The 22,579-nt window shown below is 54.2% G+C and overlaps 1 protein-coding gene across 1 annotated transcript; it reads right to left on the bottom strand.

Annotated features, from left to right (window-relative positions):
* Positions 1–11,310: 11,310 nt before the first annotated feature.
* On the bottom strand, positions 11,311–21,484 carry BLACAT1 (BLACAT1 overlapping LEMD1 locus). The gene is made up of 2 exons (XM_075996916.1): positions 21,322–21,484; positions 11,311–17,616 (listed from the first exon to the last, which is right to left on the bottom strand). The coding sequence occupies exon 2, from the start codon at positions 17,576–17,578 to the stop codon at positions 17,477–17,479; it is 102 nt and encodes a 33-aa protein (XP_075853031.1). The 5' UTR covers positions 17,579–17,616; positions 21,322–21,484; the 3' UTR covers positions 11,311–17,476.
* Between the last annotated feature and the right edge of the window lie 1,095 nt (positions 21,485–22,579).

Here is a 22,579-nt window from a genome sequence, read left to right as displayed (position 1 = left end):
TTAGATAGTATGGTAATCATAATACTGACAGTGTGACATCAGTAACCCCCATGGCAACAGATTGATGTGCAAATCGGATGATTAATTTAACCCAAGTTCAAACAGAAGGAGGTACTGGTCGGCTTCACAGGCAGACTGCCATGATAAAATGTCAAGAGATGCAGGGAAGTTATCATTATGCACAGGAAGTAAGGAGCTGCTACCAAACCAAATGGTGCCAAGAAACTGGGAAGGGAAAGGAGAAATCAAACAACCTCAAGGGTCCAGGCCATCCATCAAAAACCCCACACTAGTAGACAGGTAACGTGGCCAGATACTTTAGGGAAAATAGGAAAGTGGAAGAAACCTATATTCATTTATTAAGCATTGCTCATTTAAGAAAATAACAATCAGGATGGAGTACAGATAAATATTAATAATAATACACTACAGGAGTTTGATGGTTTTGGCCTTTTCATAGCATTTTCCTATCATCTTATTTCATTCTCTGGACTCCCCTGGAAGACAGCTGAGATGGATATTGTCATCTACATTGCAAAAGGCTACTTTGTTGTTGCTTTATTTCATTTAAGGAAAGATCTGCCAGACCATTAGCTTGCATCTTTTAAGAAAGACTGCTCAGATTTTAAAAACATTTATGGCAAGACAAAATGTAACTGCAAGAAAACACAATGCCTTGATTAAATACCACGGACACGGGGGTGACAAGGACAGTGGAGCCAGCCTGCCTAGCGTCAATTCCAGCTCCGTCATTTGCCAGTTGGGTGATGTCAGACTGGGTGAGTTACTAAACTCTGTGTCTCTTCTTCTTCCTCTGTAATGGGGATGACAACGGTACCCACCCCAAAGGGCTGTTATGTTATTCAATGAGTTATAACACATATAAAGTGCTTGGCACACAGTAAGCGTTATATAAATGTTTTCCATTAGTCTATTCATGAGCCCTAGCCTCAGAGAGTTTCCGCATCCAGTTTCTTTTTCAGGAGGTTCCAACCAACCCCTTTACACTTGCCCATGGAAGTCTATAGTTTCAACTCTTTGCAGATTCTGGGAGAGAGCTGAGCATCTTCGGGTCGGTGGTTAGGAAGGCTCATCGAGTGCTCACAGGCTGCGGCTTCAAGGGCTATGGCTCCGGAGTTTCTGAATAGAGCATCAGTTTCCAAACAAACATGCAATGCAAACATTTACCAACATCCAAACATTGGATTCACCAAACAAAAGTCTTTGAAAATTGACACATTTGTTTCCATCAAAGCATATAAATGATAGGCTTGGGTTATTAGATGCATAAGCATTTTGTTTACATTTCCCAGAATTGCTTTCGACAAACAGCAGCCAGCAGGTGGAACTGCTTCCATTTAAACAGACTGGTGGCAGGAAACAGGCATTTCTCAAACATTTTCTTGGTGAAATCTCTGGAATTTAAAACAAGCTCCCTTGAGAAGGATTAAATCAGATGGTCTCAACCAAAAATCCACGGGTCGAGCCCCCTATGATGTGCAAACTATTCTGTCTAAAGATACTCTCTTAAAGCACATTCATGACTCTATCGTCAGCATTATTCAGTTTAAGAATTCCTGTACTCCACGGTAGCCTGAAATATTTGGTTTCGGTGTTTACAGCATGCCATTTCCCTCAGTTTTATCTGTGTACTCCTAGGTATTAGCTTGTTTTTTGTTTTTTATTCTCTCCCTGGCTGCAAAGATATTTCATTTCTTGAGGGAAGCAAGTTTTAATTGCCAATCGACTAGGTATTCAACATGATAAGGTATCTAAACCCTGAGAGCTTCCTTCTTTCATTAAAATGTAGATCCAATTTCTCTTCCCTTAATGCCACATGCTGTTATTAAACCGAAATAACGGAAATAAGTAAAAGCCAGATGTCACTTCAGTCTCAGGTTTGACGTGGGGCACAATTTCCTCTCCTCAAATTTAATCTGCCAGTTATTTACTAACCCCATTCTTTGGAAGAATGCACAATTTAAATGTAAATGCAATTTACATAGGGGAGCAGATAGTAGATTTGCAGTTTCAATTGCCAATAACCATTTGCAAAGGGGGAAATCAACTAAAGCAAAGATCAGCAGCTGTCAGTCTGAAGTCTGCATCACTCACCATTTTCAGATAACTTTCCTCCCGAAGCCACCTGCCCCTGAGCCTCGGCTAGGCAGGCCAAAGGAAATGGAGAACCGAGGCATCTCCCCAGATATTTCAGGCTGAATTTACTACTGACTGTGGGAAGCGGGGGGGGGGGGGGGGGGGGAGTTGGGGTTTTAATGAGCGAATCTGGTTGGCACCATTGTTGAAATCATTAGCTGACCAATTTCTTCCAACAACAATTATTTACTGATCATCTCCTATGGGACAGGCATTATGTTTGGCCTGAACCAGGGAGAGGGAGAGGAGAACACAAAAACATAAAAGCTACAGTTCTTCTCTTAAGGAGCTCACTGTCTCCTTGAAGAGAAAAGAAAGCAAATGATTACTAGAAAATAAGGTGTTAACGTAGTGCTGCGAGAGCCCAGAATTGGGAGCCCCTAAGAGTCAAAAGTCTCATTTAGCCTGAGATTTCCGGGACGAGCAATAGTTTGCCCTGTAAACGAGGGACTGGGGACGGACGTTCTAGGAGCGCGGCGAGTGAGAACGGAAATGAGTCAGGTTGGACAGGCTGGGGCCAATTTGTGAAGGGTCTGGCGGGCCATGCTAAGGAGCTCGGCCTTCACCTCTGGGCACATCTGGAAGTTTCTAAGTGGGACATGGCATGATTAAATTTAGCTTGCTACTGATTGGAGGATGAATTAATTGGTAAGGCAGAGTCTGGAGGCTACAGGACTACTTGGGGGTAATTACAACAGTCTAGGGAAGAGATGATTCAGTTCAGGGGAGGACGAGGGAGGAAGGCACGTGATGCATGAATGATTTAGGAGGTAGACTGGCCACAACAGGATGTTTGATTATGTGTTTCCCCTTCACTTTGCTTGCATAGGCAACGCCTCCATGACAAATCTTTTGTCTCCGCCGTGAGTCTGCTTACATAAGGAACCATATGGAGTATGGTCTACACAGCACTGACACTTAAAAAAAAATTATTCTGCACTTGTCTAGTCAACCCTTGATTATCCACACTACTTGAAGGCAGCAACGGTACAGATAATCCATAACTCTCTGCTACTTGGCTTTGGAATTAATTATACCTTTTAGAGCATATTTGCCTTCCTAATTAATCTTTCTTAGGCTAATATTAAAATTAACTAATATTCTCTGAGCCCACGCCAGCTGGGCTGGGGAGCGGGGAACGGGAGGGTAGGGGCAGGGAAGCGGCTGGGGCCAGGCTGAGCAGCAGGAGGAAGCCAGCTGCACATTGCAATTCTCCACGACCATCCACAGCTCACTGAGAGGTGGCTGTATAACTAGAGACCCACTGGGAGCTCAGTTAACCGAGCACCTACTGCGCGCCAGGCCCCTTGCTAAGGCTGAAGATGAGAAGGAGAAGGACAGTCTTTGTCCCCAAGGAGCCGCCAGTTTAATGGGGGAGATGGAAGAGTCAGTGGATTGTTTCATCAAATGCAGCAAGGGTTCTGGCGGAAGCATCTTACCTTCTAGAGAATAAGGCACAAACAAGGGTAGAGGAGAAAAAAGAAAAGCCAACAAACTTGTATGTAACAAAGGGGGAAGCGTCACTTAATTGCCATTTTATAAACACAGCAGCAAATATGCTTTTAATAAAATGAGTGTATATAGTTTCTCCTTTCAGTAACCCAAATTAGCAAATTCTTCTAATGTGAAGTAAGATGTGATCTTCCCTGGCAATTTTCCAACCATGATGCTCCAGTACCAAGGTTCCCACAGAGGTGCCTGGAGCTGCCATGCAGGGGTGGGGGGCACAGGGCAGCCCCACTCCAGGACAGGCAGAACAACTCCACCTTTACCTACTTTACAGATTGCATTCCTACGCAGGTTACATTTAAAGGAAAAATTCACTGTTACGCAAAGTTAGGAGACTACCCACCTACCCTGTTTTCTGTGCTTCTTCTTAAAACCAAACCTTTGATATTAAATGATTGTGATCTTGAGGGCTCCCGTCCTGATATCCTGCAAGTCCTGCATATGGAGATCCATGGTGCATAAGCCACATGCAAGAAATTTTGGATAACCAGTGGGGGACAGAAAGCCATCTAAGATACAGTTCTTGTCCTCAAAGGCATTGCATTCTAGACAGAGACACAAACCAAAAACACACATGGGAGCCTAGGAGTTCAAAGCTGCTCCAGACAGCAGTAAGCCATGAGCTTACTGCACTCCAGCCTGGGTGGCAGAGAGAGACCCTGTCTCTAAAACGAAAACACATGGGTAAGGGTAGGAGGACCAGGTTCACAATCTAATACCAATACGGTGGTACCCACATAAGTGCCACGAGGTTGAGAAGCAGAGAAAAATCACGCCTGGTTGGAAGGAGGGGGTGGTATTCAGGCAAAAAGCTTCCTGGAGGAGGTGAGATTCAGAGTGGGACCTAAAGAACAGGCAGGTCTGGACTGGCAGGAAGTAGAAGGATGGACATTGTAGGCCAGGGCACATCATGGACAGCGGCTTGGGAGTAGGAACGGGGAGGAGACTGGGCCGTACCTGGCTTCAGCAAAGTATCTGCTTTAGATAAGTGGATGGATATGGTTGAACCAGCGTGCAGAGAGCTCTGGGATTTCTGGCTCTGGGTTCCTTTTGGTTCCGAGATCCTTCCAGTGTGGGGCTCTCTGCTGCCAGTGCTAGGCTGTCCCCCTGAGGCCTCCGAAGGAGGACACTCAGCGATTACCGCAGGAACAGTGTGGGGCAGGATGGAAGAGACGGGACAGAGAGAAACACAGTGGGTCCTTCGCCCCATCTCCATATGAAGTTGTAATGACTGTCGTGGCGGGGAAATGCGGGGATGCTCGGGATCACTGGTCTCCGACCATGAGCTCGGACGGCACCAAAGGGCACGGAGAGGCAGTTTTGGAGGGGTTAGGGCCAGGCTGCTTCCGTCTGTGTCCCCGATTTCGTCTCCCTGCCTTCCTTTATATCACTTGCTGACTCTGTCACCCCAGGCCGGGGCTCTGACATCTAAGAAATGAAAATACAGTAATAGTAGTACATGCCTCGAAGAATTATAGAGGATTGAGCTAATGCATCTCAGGTGCTTAAAACACTGTTTACAGTAAATGCTAAGTGCTAAGTGCTCAATGGCGAGTGCTCAAGAGCGTGAGCTGTGAGTAAAGCCCCAGTACTGTGCAGGGTACCCGGGTCCTGCACTGGGATTCTTGCCGGGGAGGGGACACCGCTGGTGACAGGGGCATCTCCTCACCTCATTGGGATTGCAGCCCACCACTCTACCTGGGAACTCAGGGAAACTGAAAGTAGCTTCTCCCCATAATAAAGGCCAGTCAGGGATGTGCTTTTTCTCAAAAGAATGCGTGTGAGAGAGAGAACCCGCTCAAGGCAATGGGCTTACGGTGCAGCGTAGGGAAACCGTGGCAGAGAGCAACCTCGTGCAGAGAGACGCTAGACGACCCAAGATGGAAAGGGCATCCTGAGACATCCATTCCCGTCCCTAAAACCCAGGACAGTTGAACTCCCAGGGCACAAAGGAGACTCTGCGCCAGCAAGGATCTGAAGACAGAAACAGAAAGAGAGTAAAAGCGGACGCAAACGATGACAGAAAGAGTAACAGCGTGACACGAAGAAAGAATGAGGCTGAGAGAGATGGAAACCCGAATGGTCTGCGTGCACACTCACCAGACCCGCGGGAGGATCTGCCGTGTGACCCAGCTTTCTAGCAGCCACACGAAAAAACTCTAGTAAACCCCACACTCATGAAATGAAACCAAAACAACGGTTCCGGGGAGTGATAACTGCGTCTGGTACTAAGAGGCAGCGGAGACGCTTCCCGGGCATCCTGAGTGTGGGAGGCGAGGCTGGAAGCCTGGCGAGGCCGGGACAGCCGAGGGCCTTGGAAGCGGCATAAGGAGGTCTTAGGCTTTGTCCTGGGGCCAGTGGGAGCCACTGAGGGTTTTATGGTGGTTTTTGTCTCCATAATTTTTTTTTTTTTTTTTTTTTTTGAGACAGAGTCTCACTTTGTTGCCCAGGCTAGAGTGAGTGCCATGGCATCAGCCTAGCTCACAGCAACCTCAAACTCCTGGGCTCAAGTGATCCTCCTGCCTCAGCCTCCCAAGTAGCTGGGACTACAGGCATGCGCCACCATGCCCGGCTAATTTTTTCTATATATGTATTAGTTGGCCAATTAATTTCTTTCTATTTATAGTAGAGATGCGGACTTGCTCTTGCTCAGGCTGGTTTCGAACTCCTGACCTCGAGCAATCCACCCGCCTCGGCCTCCCAGAGTGCTAGGATTACAGGCGTGAGCCACCGCGCCCGGCCTGTCTCCATAATTTTTAAACTTAATGTAAACATTTTCAAACAGAAGTAAATGACAAGGAAAAGCATAATGAGACCCACACATACCCCTCACTCTGCTTCAACAGCTGTCAACATTTCGCCAATCCTGTCACCAAAGGACTTTGAGCAGGGGAGTGATGTGATGACAGCTGCATTTGAGAGAGATCCCGCCAGCTGCCGGAGAGGATGATAGGAACGGGGCATTGCTAGCGCGCAGCAAACCATTCGCTCGTTCGTTCGACAGATATTTGCTGACGCCTGCTCTGTGCCCGGCACTGTTCCTGGTGCTGTGGGTTCAAGGGTATTGAATATGTAAAGCAAACGAGGTTCCTGCCCTCCTGGCACTCCCGTCCTAGGAGGGAAAAGCAGACAAACAAGCCGATGGAGTGAACAGGAAAATTTCAGCGTGATAACAAGACAGGTTGATGTGCTAGAGAAGGACTCTGGAGGAAGGGGTCTGATTTAGTCTGGGTGGGCAGGGAGGGCTGTGCGTGCATGTTTCCAGAACAGCAAGAAAGTCAGGGTGGCTGGGGCAGCACGAGAGAGAGCGTGGCAGGAGGTGAGAACAGAGAGGCAAGGTAAGAAGGGGTGACGGCTTGGACTAAGGTGGTAGCAGTGGGGATGGAGAGGAGTAGATGTGAGGGAGACTTAGGAGGGAGAAGGGGGATTAGAGAGTAGGGGAGTGTCAAGGATGACTCAGATTTCTGGCTTGAATATCTCGGTGGACAGAGGCGCGCTTCCCTGAGACAGGGGCTCATAGAAAAGTCCAGATGCCCACATGGTTCCCTCACAACCTTTCAAAGTGAGGGTCTGGCGATGGGAAGCCCCTTCCACCGCCTGTCCCAGTCAAGACACCAGTTATCCGTGCAGCTTCTGGATCAGACAGTTGCCTCGGGCAATTCCAAGTGACTCCCAACCCTCCACGGCTGGCACCAGCCCACCTCCCCCTCCCGTCTTCCGGAGGACATGGAAGGGCACTTCCCACCCAGCTCAATCTGCTTGGGCAGTGGAGGATGGGAAGGCAATGCTACAACTCCTTAACACAGCTTTAGGGGGAGGGTGGGCACGTTGAACCGCACCAGAGGAACGTGGTCTCTATGATGGTGTTTCTCAAAGACTGATCTTATCCTGATGGGGTCCTCTGAAATCACGCCAACGTCTCGCAACATTTTGCGGCTCGCTTCATCTCAAAGTGCCTTGTCTCAGGTGGAATATGACGGCTGAGATTTAAAGAGACCAGGATTTTGCTGGAAGGCCTAGGCTAGAGGGAAGTCTGGAATTAGAACATCCGTTACAGCCTCATCCTGTGACTTTTGCACGGTGGACAGATTTATTAGAAGAGACATAAAAGGTGGCCTGTGGAGACAGCGGGGGTAGGGGGAAGGAAGAGACCCCAAAATGCAATCTAAACCGGAGATCACAGTGGCTAGGGAAGGTGTCTGTTTCTAGAAATGACTCCTCCACTGTCCTTAGCCTGGTTTTTAGCCATTATTTGTCCTTGCTGCACCTCGCCCCACAAGGGCATTTTTCTCAGGTGTCTATTTTGGTGTTGTGGGGCGAGAGCAGGGACAGGCATTCGGGGTCATTGTCTGGGAATGAATCCTGGACAGCAGGAGGCTGCTGCTCTCACTCCTCATGCCTGTCATCTGTCACCCAGCGAGGGCGGCCGGCAGCCAGGCCGCGGACCGCCTAATGAAGACAGAGAGGTGGTTCCGGCTGTGCACAGGTGCCGCTTCCCCATTACCGGAGGTGACATTCCGAAACACTACTCATTACGGAGCAGACATTGGACAGGGCTGGGACGCATATTGATGGCAGCAGGGCCAGCCAGCGTCTGTCTCAAATCCCACTGTCCCTGAGAGAGCGAGCAGAGAGAGAGGGGGAGAGAAAAAGAAGCATCCTGAGTGTCAAGCCAGCGGGCCCCTCATTTTGCAGAGAAAAATGAATTTTTCCTACCCCTGACATATAGAAGACCAAGTCATTCTCATTCCCACCTTGTAGCTAGGAGGTATTGGAGGTAGGCTGTGGGGAAGAACTTCCAGACGGAGGGCTGTCAGGGATGGGGGTGGGGGGTGGGGCCAGGTGGACAGCCAAAGTCGTCCAGAGCAGGTAAGAACAGGACAGGGCTCCCTCTTGTCCTGGGATGGGACGCGTGGTTCCCTTGGGACCGCAGGAGCCTGCCCATCCCCTTGCAGAGCCAGGGCTGGCAGGGCACGCTGACGCCAACGGTTTCCGCAGCTCCCGAAGCTGGGTGCAAAGTGGCCAGTGGAAGAGCCAGCACGCCCCTGTCCCTGCGCGCGCCCCCGCGGCCCCAGGCGCGCCCCCGCGGCTAGGAGCCCCGCGCACGCGCACTCGCGCCGCCGCGCCCGCCCCCCCCTCCGCGGCGAGGCGCCCCCGCCCCCGCGCCGCTCGATTTTCAAGCGGCAGCAGACGGAACTCGACTTAAAAATAACTATTTTGACAGTTCAGATGTAAATATGTGAGTGACGCGTGGGGCTGTTTTTCCTTCGCACTTCCCCTCTCCCCTCGCCGCCTCCCCAGCCCGCGTCGGCCGCGGCTGAGACGACGGCGAGGCGCCGCCTGCAGGCTGCTCCCCGAATTGCAGCCGAAGGCAGGGCGGGCTGGGCGCAAGCGGGCTCACCTGCGCCCCGCCGGCCGGCCGCGCTCCCCTTCCGGACGAGCGCGTTTATACGCCGTTCCTTGTCTCCTTCCTGAGGAAGGAGACGCTCCCTAGCCCGCAGGTGAGCCACGTAGCCATTCCTGACTCTGCACGCCCGCGTCTTCACACGCAGTCCGACCTGTGCTCTGTACCTAAGAATGTGCTAGATGCAGTGGAATATGTGAGATATGCAAAATGCACACTTGCCATTTGTCATTCTTCCGACTAACCCTGTCAATTCACTCGCATTGGACACCTGCCTTGTGCCGGGCGGGGAGCTAGGTGAGCCGCTGAGCACAGGCCATCTGACTTGATCCTTGCAAAAACTTCTGGGGGGGGGGGAGGGGCGGTATTTTTATCTGCATTTTGCATATAGAAAATGGAGTTTGGGGGAGATCGAGTGACTTCTGTAGGCTGCCACAGCTAGTAAAGAGAATTGAGAACCTAAGTCTTGCGTTCTTCCCCCCCATAGCCAGTTGAGGGGAAGGGAGGTAGAGGCTGAGTTCCACCCCACTCTACATGGATGCTTCCCCATCCTAACAAAATCTGCTCCAGGAGGGAATCGCGTGTCCTCGCTGGTGCAGTGGGACAAATTCCTGATAGCCGTGTGTGCCTCCCTCCTGGACTGCAAACAACCCCTGGGGACTGAAGCCTAACGTCAAAGAGGAAGCACTGATGAAATATTAGCAATCAGACTGCTGGAGAGGAAAGGCATTCGGGGCAGTATGGCTCACCTGTGACTGCACAGGCTCCCTGTCCAACCTGCGGGCAAGGTCATTCATACAGCCATGGGCGGAAGTCTGCAGATGTTGGCAAAGAGGAGAGAAGGGTCCCTGGGATCTGTGCCCCGAACATGCTTTCCTCTCCATCCTTCAAGGCTCAGATCAAATCCCACCTCTTCCCTGAAGCCTCCCCTGATCCTTCCCCACCCCACGAACAGTTGTGCTGTCTCGGGCCTCTGAAGCCCTTTGCTTGCACTCTACCTAAGGCATTTTTGAGCCTTGTCGCGTTGCCTTTTATTGAATTGCGAGTTCCTCAAGGGCAGGGCTGGGGCAACGTCTGATTTCCCTGCGTTTCCCCTGCAGCTCCTCTCCCACGGGGCTTTGCACGGGGTCAGGACTCAATATCGACTGAATGGATTCTGTAGGCCGCAGCGCACAGCAGAGATTCCCCCACCCAAGGGGGCAAGGGCCGGGGTGCAGACAGCAGAGGGGCTGGGGCAGGCATCCCAGCCGACTCCCGAAGGCAGAACGGCTTGGGGCGCCAGACCAGTGAACAGTGAGTGGGAGCTTTGTGCTAGGCATCTTGGCGGCTGAGCTGGCAGAAGAGGGGGCCGCCCTCAGGAGGGTCAATCCACTGCTCCGGACTTCAGCTGCCTGTGTGACGCGTGTGTCTTATCCTGCCCCAAACCACCCCTAGCCTTGCCAGAAACTGGCTTTGGGTTTGACCTTATAGCTCGGGCTCTCTGCCTTCTCCCCGGGTCCCCTGCTTCAGAGATCACTGGAATCTCTGTCCCTCCAGTCCAAGTGGAGTTATGATATAAAACTCTTTTTGAAAAAGCAGCTTTATGTATGTCATCACACAGCACCACCTTATAGCATTTCTCTGTCCGTGTAATTCTCTCCTGAAAATTCCTATGTGTTCTGTGAATACACAGCCTTTAGTTCTGAGAAGCCCAATTGAAGGTCTTTATCTTTTTTTTTTTTTTTTTTAGACAGAGTCTCACTCTGTTGGCCAGTCTAGAATGCCATGGCATCAGCCTAGCTCACAACAACCTCAAACTCCTGGGCTCAAGTGATCCTCCTGCCTCAGCCTCCCGAGTAGCTGGGACTACAGGCATGCACCACCACACCCAGCTAATATATATTTTTTCTATATTTAGTTGCCCAGCTAATTTTTTCCATTTTTAGTAGAGATGGAGGGTCTCACTCTTGCTCAGGCTGGTCTCCAACTCCTGACCTCAAGTGATCCTCCCACCTCAGCCTCCCAGAGGGCTAGGATTACAGGCATGAGCCACTGCACCTGGCTGGTCTTTATCTTTCTTAAAAAGCACCTTTAAGCCTACCCGATCATGTTGTAGTCCTAAACTGCCTTCCCTGTTGCCCACCCCACCCCACCCCCACCCCCACTGCAGCCAGCTTTATCCCACTATTTCTCTGAGATGCTAGGAGGCAGGAGGCCTGCTTCCCTCAATCTATAGATAGCACAAATGAAGCTCACAGAGTTCTGGGGACTCAGGGTGTCTCTCAAAGCCTAGGAAGGCCCCACCACCTCACTTTATATCCACACTCCTGGCTCTTCCTCCCAGTTCCTATTCTTCTTCCTCTCAGCAGAGTTGGTAGAAACAAATGTTTAGCTTCTGCTGCAGTGTATTACAGTGTGAAATAAACACGGATGCCCCATCTACCCTGACAACATAATTCATTTACTGCAAAGGGATATAATAAAGTCTGTTTATTACAGCAATTAACAGAGCAGCGTATGCCTACATGCTTTTCAGTGGCAACCAGAAAAGTGCTTACTCCAGGTGCATAGATTCAGGAAACCATGCAACCTGAGCCAAAATGAAACCAATTAGAGGCTTAGTAAATGGGCCCCAGCCACCCCAGGAAAATTAACCATCCAAGAGTCCGTTCGCCCGAGGTAGAACCTCAATGCAGGCGTTTAGCATGATACAGATTGCTACTTCACAGCATTAAGATCTGGACCTGTCTCCAGGGTCGTAGTCTTGAGGATGTGAAATGTACCACCCCCAACCCAACCACCCCAGGTGCTGGGTTCAAATCTCACTAACCTACATAGGAGCATATAGGTGGGGAACATTAGCACCATTGACTCTCAGGGGTCTCCTGCCACTGCAATGGAGGTGGGGGACATAAGGACAGGACCAGGGGCTGAGCCGGGCAGGAAGAGACAGAGAAAAAACGGCTCTGACAAAGCCTTCCTTTAAAGCCTGCCTTCAAGAGCCTGGAGAGAAACATGGCTGTCCAACTGGGGGTGGGACGGAGCCTGCTTTCCAGCTTGGAGAATATTTGCTATTTTGCTTTGGACAGAAAGACTGGACAAAGGCATGGAGCCATTTGTCCCAGTTCTTTGGTGGAGAGACAGCAGAAAAGAAAGTGTTGGTTTAGATTCCCCAGTGACAGTGAGCGTATCTGATTGCTAATTAACCAAACTTAGCTCTTTCTCCCCTTTCGGGAGGCCAGGGGTTGGCCTCTACCAACAGGACAGTCTTCAGAACCAAGAAGAGCAGCCCTGTGGACCCTGCTGCGTGGGAAAAAACTCATCTGAGCAGCAGTTCTTCCTTTTTTTTTTTATTCTCTGGAGCAGCCTCTCGGGGAGCCCATGGGGAGCTTTGATCTCCTAGAAAATGTAAAATTGGGTGCCTAAGCAAGGTAGGAAACCAAGGGCTCAAAAATGCAGAGGCGAACTCCTGTCCCACAGTTCCCCCTCATCGAGGGGTGACCGAGTGGGCTCCCCTCTCCTCTCTCACTTTATTTCCCTCCATGGACCTCCGGGAGAAGGTGCTGTGTTGAAGGATGAGGGTAGAAGCCAGCCTGGCCTCTATGGAACAGAGAAAGTCAGAGCTTTGAGCATCATGAACAACAGGATAAAAATAGCAGTGTTGCCATGGCAACAGAGGCTGGGAGAGTCCTGAGGATCTGTCTGGGTCCTGCCATCTCCCCCTCCTGCCTTCCTCCCGCCCCTCAGATGCAACACGGCAGTGCGCTCAAGGAGGAGAGGGGGCTGTCCCAGAAGGGCAGGGACAGAGACCAGCAGACCACCAGGAAAACGCCTGAACTCCAGACGCTGAGGGTTTCTGCCACAGCCCGGGCTGCCCAGGTGTGGGGACCCCAGGCTCTTGGAATTTCTTCCCCAGCAAAACGGGTTCTTCTAAGGATGCCCCGGACAGCCACCACTCTCCCTCCGGTCCTCACCTCCCGGGCTCCCTGTGAAGAGCCAAGGTTTCTGTTTCCTCTTCCGTGGTGTCTGTGGTTCTGATCCCATGGAGATTTAGAGATGGGAGCCCAGGCAGGAATGACCACAGCAACCCCAGCACAGTGGGCACCGGCCACTCCAGGGATGGCATGGGGCGTCTGGAGGATTCCCTCTGACAAGCCAGACGTCTTGGTCCTCGACTGTTTGGGAACATGGACTTGGGGAGCTGTGTTTGTCTTGGGAGCAGGGTGAGGTGGTGGCAGCCATCTCTTGGTCTTGCTCTTGTGTCAGAGGGCTAGAGCGTTCATTCTTTGGGAATAGATTCTCATTCTTGGTTCTTGCGGTATTGTCAGCCCATCACCTGCTGGGCACACCTTCAGGATGAACATGACCTCCTGGGCCAGCTTGCAAGCAGCTCACTGACCACAGGAGCCCCAAGATTTCCTTCTCTGGTGCAAGCCCATCTTCACAGTCGCGACAGTTGCGGAGAAGTATTTGTCTCCAAAAGTCCCAGCCATATCTAGGGCCGTCTGATACAATGTGCCCTTACACTGGCACCTTCCTGTGAGGTAGGGAGGGGACACGACTCATGGCCACCTTGCATGGAGGAGGCTGGGAGAGAGGAAGCGATTTGCCAAGGAACTCTGGGGAGCTGGGGGCTGCGGCTCTCCATCCGGTCACCAGCAGGTCCCATGACCAGCATGCCCCAAACGCTGATTCGGTCTATGGACAGGGAAGATTCCAGCCTGCGGTTCTTCCCCTTGCTGAAGGCAAGGCATGAGGTGGGGGTTTGATCAGCTTGGCGATGGGCACATGAGTGGCTGTGCAAAGGGAAGTCCATAGGTTACAGAATGGGGGCGGGGCGCCGGCCTTCGATATCTCTTCTGGAATCTCTTGAGTATCTGCAGGTGGTGGGTGGTGATGTGTGTGTGTGATAGAGAGAAAGAGCGTGCACAAGAGTGGCCCCCGTGACAGCCTAGAGTCACAGTCCAGGCCACGGACTTACTCCCCTTGGGCCTGGCGGTAGGAGGCAGGAGAGACAGCACTGCAGAGCCCTGCACCCTTGCTGAGGAGGGACTCTTTCAGAAGCTCTGGGTGACTCGGCTTTCCCTCTCACCACCCCGCCCCCCACTCCTCAGAGCCACCATATCACTTCCACCCGCCTGTCCCCACGCACGCGTGCCGTCTGCACAGAGCGCATCCGCTGGGGCGCGGGGAATCCACAACCCCTCCGGTTCCACAGCCCGAGCCCCACTGGGGTTCAGCTCCCCAGACTTACGGAGCCCTGGACAGCAGAAAAAACTTAGAGGACATCAGCGTGATCCCCTCTTTATAGCTGAGGAAACTGAGCCCTAGAAATAAGACACGATTAGCCTAAGACCACGTGGTCATTAGTTTGCTAGCAGGGCCAGAACTCAGGAGACCTAGCGCCCAGCTCGGTGCTCTCTGCGTCCCACTGTACTACCTCATGCATATTTCAGTGAGTTAAATTATTGCTCTCTTTTTTTTTTTTTTGGTAAAAGTAACAATTCTCCCTATATATTTCTATGGACTCATGCTACATTCAAAAAGCCCTTCCCTGGGAGTGGAGAAGGAAATGACATTCTAATAAAGAAGTTTCAACCTGAGACAAGAAGCCCCTGGGTCCCATGGGCCAGGGCCTCAGACAACACTCAAGTCACGAGGCCCCAAGCAGCCTTCACACTTCTTGCTCCTCTGCTCAATGGCCTGAAGCCCGGGAGGGGGAATGGGCATGGGATCCTCCCTTCGTAGATGGGGACACTGGAGGTGACACGCCGCCCACCCACCTACCAGGAGCACCCAGTGCCGGGCAGCAAGAACGAGAGAGGCCTGGCCTCCTCCACAGAGTCACCCACCCGCGCAGCCCTGCCTCGCCCCAAGAGCTCAGGGCCCCCACCTCACGGTGGAGTCTTTGGGAGAGAACCCGGAGTGGCCTTTACTCAGGCGGGGAGTGGAGGGAATTCGAAACAGAAAGGGCGACATCATCCAGCCAGACATCTGGGAAGGCGCGAGACTCAGGCCCAGCCCGGAAGGAGCAGCAGGCTGGACCTGCAGTCAGAGGCCCGGGGTGCGTGGCCTGTAGGTGCCGGGGCTGCTCCCGGATTGAACCTGTCCCCTGGGCTCAGCCAAGGGCATGGAGACGGGAACAGGTCTCCAGATCACTTCCCAAGATGCTAAGAGGAGCAAAGTCCCATTTTCCTGAGAAGGAAACGGAGGGACAGTAGAAAGTGGGGTATGTCTGGCTAGAAGCTGCCGCCGCCTCCTACTCAGGCCATGTCAGCCGCAGTGTTGGCCCCAGCCTTCGCCCTGGGGGAAGAAGAGGCTACCAGCGTGGAGGCCAAGGACAGCTGTCTGCAGGCACCAGCTGGACCTCCACTCAGAATCTCAGAATGCCTTGACCTTGGGACCCTACCCACGTTCCCATCGCAAGGACTCAAGATATCCATTATCCCTCTGGAGCCGAGAGCTCCCCAGGGGAAGAAAGCTCCGAAGAAGGGCTCCCTGCCAAGCCCCTGCAGCTGCAATCCCTGCCAAGGTCTGAGCCGGCACAGCTGTCCCTGGTCACCCTCTCCCCGAGCGTGTGTTCTCCGCTTTCCTGACCTTCCCTCCAGGTGAGCCCCTGTGGTCAGGACCCAACACCCAACACCGCCAGTCCGGGGGCATACAATTTCATCTCCACCACAGGAGTGACTCCTCTCGGACTGCAGCCTCGCGGGCGACCGCTAGGGACACACACGCCCTAGAGGCGGGCTCTGCGGCCCGGTATCAAGGTAGCCCCGGAGCTTCTCTGCCCTTCTCTGCCTCACCTAAGCCCCCTACTGTCCAAGAGGACAAAGAACCAGCGAGTCTCCTGTCCCTGTGACCCCACTGAACTCTATTGCTGAATCTTGCTCTTTCCTTGAGGGAAGGACTTCTGTTTTTTATAATTCTTTGGATATAAAAGGAAATAACAGATTGTAGAAGGTTGGGGCTGGGAGGCGGGGGGCAAAGTAGGGGGTGGAGGATGGGAGGAGAGCACTCTAGCTGTGCTTAGGCCTCACAAAGACAACCTGGATGCCACCAAATCTGCCCAAAGTCCAGGGAATGCCCCTGGGCGTGGGCACGCGCTGGACAGGAAAGGCGGCCGGCACAGAGGGTGCCCTTGCTCCTCGAGGTTTCTGGGCACAGCGGCCAAGGAGGCCTCTTGCCCGCCCTGGTTGCCCAGAGAGGCCCCCCATCCTGCAGCCCTGACCTCCTCTGCCCAGGTGGCCAGCTAGTCTGCCAGAGGGTCACTGAATCCCTGGGCGCTGGCGGGATCGGACTCTGTGCCTGGGCTGGGCAGTTCCCAGTTCCACCGGCATTCCTGTCTGCGGCATGTCCCCCCCCCCCAGCCCGATGACAGAGGATGCTAAGTTATACTGAAATGGGGCAGGGAGGGAAGGAGGGAAATGGTTTTTCTTTTGCCTCCTACCTCCTGGAAGTGGGCTGGGTGTGAGGGCAGGGGGAGGCTGATAGGGGTGAGATTAGAGGAAAAGCCAAGGGAAGTCCTAGAGGTCCCCCCACCCCAAGAGTTTCCCCTGAAGGCACCACCTGCACACATGTCCCCAGGGTGAGGCACGAGGGCAGGAGGACAAAGGGAGGGCACAGCTTAGTCCGGGAGACGGGTCCCCCGTCCGGTCGCTCGCAGACAGTCCCTGAGGAGGGGAGTCGGGCCCTGGGGCACAGGCCTCCCCACACCTGTGCTGCCAACGAGGACGCACAGCCGTCATGGGAACGGGTGGGCTGGGGCCGGGAAAAGACAGCTTTCTGGTGCGCAGGGGCAGGCAGGGGCCACCGCCCTCCTGCTCATGACGGGCGGGCGGCCTCAGGCCTGGCCGCACCTGGCCCAGGAGGACGCTGGGAGGACGCTCCTGCAGAGCTGCTCTGCAGAGCCTCCTGCTCCAGGTCCTGGGGTCCCGGGATAGTCTCCATCCTGGGTGTGGGGGCAGTTGTCTCTCACCGCTGCCCTGCCAGCCTGCCAGCCTGCCTGAGGCCTCCCCAGGGTCCGGGCTGCCCGAGTCTCTCTGCTAGAGCGCCGGTTTCCCGTTTAGCAACGGCTCTCCTAGCCCCAGGCGGCACGGCCCTCGGGAGGGCTTACCCTGAGAACAGTCCCCCAGCACTCCTTGGCCTCCCCGGGGCCTCTGAGTCTCCGGAAGGCGGTGGCAGGTCCTGGGATTCCCCTGGTGCGTCCAGGGCCTCTCTCCAGGGAGGCCTCGGGCCTGCGAGCTCATGGGTGCAGGCAGGAGGCTGGGGGCACACAGGAGGCTGAAGCCCGACTCAGGCTGCGAAGAGCACCGGCTGAAGCAAGCCTTCGGACGCCCGCCCGCATGGCTTCCTGCTCTGAGCCCCAGCCAGGAGCGGCCACCATCAGGCTGGGACCTGCGGGGGGCTGCCGAGGGGCCCTGGTTCTGCTCACACTGCCGTTTCCCGCTGTCTGTGAACTTCCTCCTTCTTCCTCTTCATCTTGCAGAAGCCGTGGAGGCCGCAGAAGCAGGCGAAGGTGAACTGGGGCATGCCCCGGGCCAGGCTGGGGGCTGCTCAGCAGAGAAGATCTGTAGGGAAAGGCAGGGGAGGAAGAGGGGCAGGAGGAAGGCAGGAAGAGAGAAGCAAGCTGGGGTTAATGCTCCCAGAACACTCCAGGGTCTAGGGAAAGTCATGGCCACTCCCTGAGGCTGCCCAGGTCCTGCCAAGTCTCTCACTCCAGTGGGGAGGAGCCAGCCACCAAACAACAGCCTCTTTGAAACCTCAGTGTCTGCTGATCTGTGTGGGGCTGATGTCACCCCTCCAATTGGAGCCTGGGGGCGCTTCCTTTGACCCCCTCCCGCCCCAGGCCTCACCTGTCACCACACACCTGTGGATGGGGCACAGGAAGCAAGCTGGCTCAAAATACGCTCTGCCTGTGCCACTAACACAGGTTCGAGGGAGGGGCTGTAGGTCACTTGTCCAACGAGCCAAGTGCGGGATTTTGTGGCGCTGGAAGAAACCCTTCATCCAGCACGGCCCCTACCTCGACTCTTGCAACTGAGCCACAGATTCCTCCCTTCCTTAACCACCCCAAGTTGTCTGACACCCTCAGCCTTTGACTGCTCAGAGCCACACGGGCCCTTGTCCTCATCATGTAGAGAACAGACAGCAAAGAGAGCTCTTTCAGCCACCAGGCTGTTTTATTTGGCACCTATGCTAGGCAAAGGGCTTGCGAGGTAGGTGCAAAAGGGTAAAGGCACAGTTTCTTCCCTGGCATGTAAGTCTACAGGAGACGCTGAGGCTGGATTTGCCCCAGCTGGGCACGTTGTCCCCTCTACTCTGGCTGGGGATGGGAGGGAGTGAGGAGAACAGCCTCGGTCTGGGAGAGTATCTTTCCCCAAATGCTCATTTAGGTTTCCCTAGCCTTAGCCACCTGCAGATTCTTCCAGTTCACCTCTCTGCCCCTGGGCCTGCTGTGGAAGGGAGCAGAAGTACATTCAAGTGAGCTCAAGCGGAGAAGCTGAGAACAAAAGCAAGCACCCCGGCGTGGAGGTCAGGCCTGCCTCCTGGGCCTGGTCTGAGCCACTTCTCTCTTGGAAGGACGCTGGGACAAGCAGGTGAGTGGAGCCCAAATGCCTGGGGTCGGCAGGAGGCAGGCAGGAGGCTGAGTCGAGGGGCTTAGGATCAGGAGGCACGAGGCGGCTCCCTTCCCCGGCCCTCATGCAATAGGGACTGCACAGGACGTCCTGACCCCGCGCAAGGCACGCCTGCAAAGCGGTTCCACTGTTTTTGAGGAACCCGGCCTGTCCAGATGGTGGCTCTCTAGGAGGTTCCACGGGTCTGGCCAATCCTGCCCCTTTGAGCAAACTTCCTTCACGTTTCTCCAGGCAAGCAGAGGCCCCGCCAAGTGCCCACCGTGGGGCCAGGTCCTGCCAGCATTCTCCCTCCCTCCCCCTCCCGCTTCTTGATCCTGTAGCTAAACGCTGTAATTAATAGGTGCGTCGCATTGCCACTGGCCAGCTGGATGGGCAGGAGGCCCAGCTTGAGTCAGCATGGGTAGGCAGGCTGGTTATTTAATAACCCACTTTCCAGCACCACTTACACACCCACTCTGGTGGCGTATATATAGTGAGCAGAGAGCAATCTCCAGGATATATATAGAGACAGAGCCGAGACACAACTACTATATTTCTAGATCTATCTACTGCAGCTATCTCTGGATCCCTCCTCTGACAAACCTAGAGAGAGACAGGAATCCACATGGGGCTTAGGTGGCCAGGGTTCTATTCTTGGCTCAGATGCTAACATGCTTTGTCATCCTGGGCAAGTGGCTCTCTCTCTCTCTGGGCTTCCACTTCCTCATTTCAGTGTACCAGGAGGTTGGGCAACACTAAGACCCCAACCCTGAGGGGCTGGAAGGCCCAGCCTGATCAGGAAGAAGGGAGTGGGAGCAGGTAGTTTCCCTTACAATCAGTAACTGCAATGCCTGGGCTCCCCTTGCTGGGGGTGTGCGCCAAGGGTACCAGCAACAAAGCATCCTGTGATGATAGAAAAGTACATGGGGAGAATCGACGGCACAGCAAAGCTCATCTGGGCAAGCAGCTCTGAGCATCACAGCTCCACTCCAGGTCTAGGGGCAGCTCTGGTCCCGGGGTGCACAGATCCTCTTCCCTCTTCACCCCACTCCCCCTCCAGTTCCTGTTCTTTTTGAAAATAGCAAAATACATCCCCTTGAGCGATCCCGTTCCTCCCTGGGCTGCTTTGGGGAGGATGAGAAACTCCTGGCTTTTTTGCTCAGCTTGTCACTTGCACAACTGAGCGAGGTTGTGGGTGGGCGTGGGGGGAACCGGAACCTGAGTGTCAGAGGAAGGGAGAGCTGAATGAAGCTGGTCAGGAGCTGGGCCGGAGGCTGTCCACAATGCAGAGGGCCTGGTTATTATGCCGCGCTCTTGGATCTAAGGTGCTCAGGTTGTCCTTGTGCGTCTCTACCTGGGCCCGATGGGTCCTCACTGCACGGCGCGGCTCCAAGCAGTGGAGGCAGCCTGGGCTCTGTCTGCAGCGAGGAGCTCACTGGGCCAGCCCCTGAAGTGGTGACATGGGACAGAGGATCCCATCCTGTTTCAGTGTCCCTGCCCACCATGGGCCCACTCCTCCTCCCTCAGAAGCTCCCCCCCCAGCAGGTACCTGGGGAGCCCCTTCGCCAGGGCTGTGGTCTCTGCTCCTCTCTGCTATCCCTGGGCAGGAGTCCTGTGCACTCTCCTCCCTGTCCTTCCCCTTCACACTTGGCAGAGTGCCTCAGCACCAGCTGGACGCTCCCCCGGGGAAGTCAGGTCCTGATGACCCTCCTCTCGCTGTGTCTACTTGGGGGGCGGGGGTCTGGTCTAGCGAGGGTCCCCCCCCTCCTCACTAGTCTGTGCTCATGGTGGGAACTCCCCTCCCACCTGCCACCTCCATTCTCATGCCCACAGTCGGGAGGGACTAAGGAATGGAAAAACAGCCCCCAGAAACCCAAAATAGGCAGAAGGGGGTGGACACTGGACAAACCTCCTGCTATCGCACAGTTGGCGGCAGCTGACTGCAAGCTGTTGGCCCTGGCTTCTTCCCCATCCTCCTCGCTGGCTTTTCTCCGGCTCAGGTCCAAGATGGTCAGGGGTCTAGGGGGCACAGGAGATCCTCTGCCCAGCCGGCGTTGTGGGAGCCACGCGGAAGAGAGGCCAGTCCACAGAGCACCTATCCGCCCCAGCCTCCTGCAGACCCTTCCCTTGGCCGTGACCCCACATCTCTCTACGCCAGACGCCCTCCCACCCTAGCAGCTCAGGCAAAAATGGGGCAGTGGGTCAGAGGCAGCTTGAACATGTGGAAGAACCAAGAAGAGGGGACTCAGAGCACACTAGGGACTAAGATGAAGAGTGAGCCAGGGCCCCCGGCTTGCAGACCACAAACTCCTAGGTGTCTTGAATTTTGGCAAGGCCCTCCATCAAAGTGGGCGGCCATGGGGGTGGAAGATACTTACAAGTGTTGGGACATGCCAGGAATCCTCTGACAAACAAAAAAGGGATATTGTCCTTGTCCCCCACCCCCACCCCCAATCCCTTCCCAAGGCATAAGTAGAGGAGCTTCCAGCAAGACGCCCCCCACCTTCGCTCCCAGCCGCCCTCCACCCCAGGTAAAGGGGAAGAGAAGTGACCCGGTGCGGAGGGTGCGCCCTGGGCGCCTCTAGAACAAAGCTGAGCCCTCCGCCCCCTCCCCTGCTCCCTGAGCACCGCGCCTCAGTAATTAAAATATGAATTCACCTTCCCTCCCAGAACCATTCATCACTGCGCAGGGAAGCAGCTGCGGCTTAGGAGACCGGATTTGGGGGATTAGCTCGGGCGGTGGAGCAGACACACCAGGAGAAAGAATTAAAAAGGAAGGGGGTGAATTGAGTTTTCTCTCCCCACCTCCTCCCTCTCCCTCTCCCTCCGGCCGCCACGGAGCCTCCTACCCCACCCCTTCCCCCAAAGCCTAGTCTCTGCAGGTTTCTGGGAACTGTAGTCTACAAGGCGGTGTTGATAAACAGGCAGGCCAGGGGTGGGTGGTGGCAAAACTACAGATCCCAGGATTTCTTCCCGGAGTTGGCAGCAGCAAAGCTGGGCACAGGCCTCCAGTCTGGGAGAAGCCCGTGTTCTCCTTGAAGGTTAACTCCTTCTTGGCCTGCCTGAGACTGACCTCCAGCCTCTGGCTTACCGAGGCCCTGGAAACATAAGCCAAGGCCCTGTCTACCTCTGATGGCCTCAGAGGCCACAGGCCCTAGCTTGCCAAGGCCAGCACCCCCTCTGGAGAAAGACAAGGCTCCCTCCACTTCCCTGGACTACAAGGGCAGTGAGCATTTATCAGTGGTTCTGAGCTACTGGGGGCCATGGGCTCTGGAGAGATGGGAACAGCAATAGTCTTGACATGTCCTCAAGCCCTGCGTCCAGGGTTTCCCGGTCCTGCCTGGCAGAGGCTGGCCCACCCTACGAGTCATCACAAGCATGACTGGGGCCATCGACTTGACATGTAGCAGCAGCCAGGAAGCTGGTGGCCCAGACTATCAGCGCCAGAACAGACTCCAAAGGTCAAACTTTAGTGCTATCCTCTTCTAAAGATGGGGACGGAGATTTTTTTTCTCCCAATAGTGTTTATATTTTGAAGGCAGTGGGGCTTAGCAGTCGAACTCCATCTCCACTAAAAATGGAACAAGTATAACAAGAGAGAGTCGCTGAGTCTCAGTGTTGTTATCACAGGGGCCCACTCTCCCAAGGGAGGCCGTGTGCTGCGTACATCTGAGGACTGCCAAAAAGCCTTAGGTTGCTGGGAATATTTTAAGTTTCAGCCGTCTGCAGGCAGGGGACAGGACAGACACAGCCTTCTGATCTGTGAATCCTCCAGGGAGAGAGGGCAGGGGGCCAGCTTGCCTTTTCAATGCAGTTCAACAATTACGTAAAATATATAATGGCATCTCTTCTCCAGGCCTGCCCCAGCGGCAGTGGCTAAGAGACAAAGAATGGAAAAGTGCTCCAACTCGGTAAG

The sequence above is a fragment of the Microcebus murinus genome, chromosome 23 (assembly GCF_040939455.1).
Source record: "Microcebus murinus isolate Inina chromosome 23, M.murinus_Inina_mat1.0, whole genome shotgun sequence".
Lineage (NCBI taxonomy): Eukaryota > Metazoa > Chordata > Mammalia > Primates > Cheirogaleidae > Microcebus > Microcebus murinus.
The sequence above is the reverse complement of the archived record's forward strand: the minus strand, read 5'-3'. Positions and strand labels throughout refer to the sequence as shown.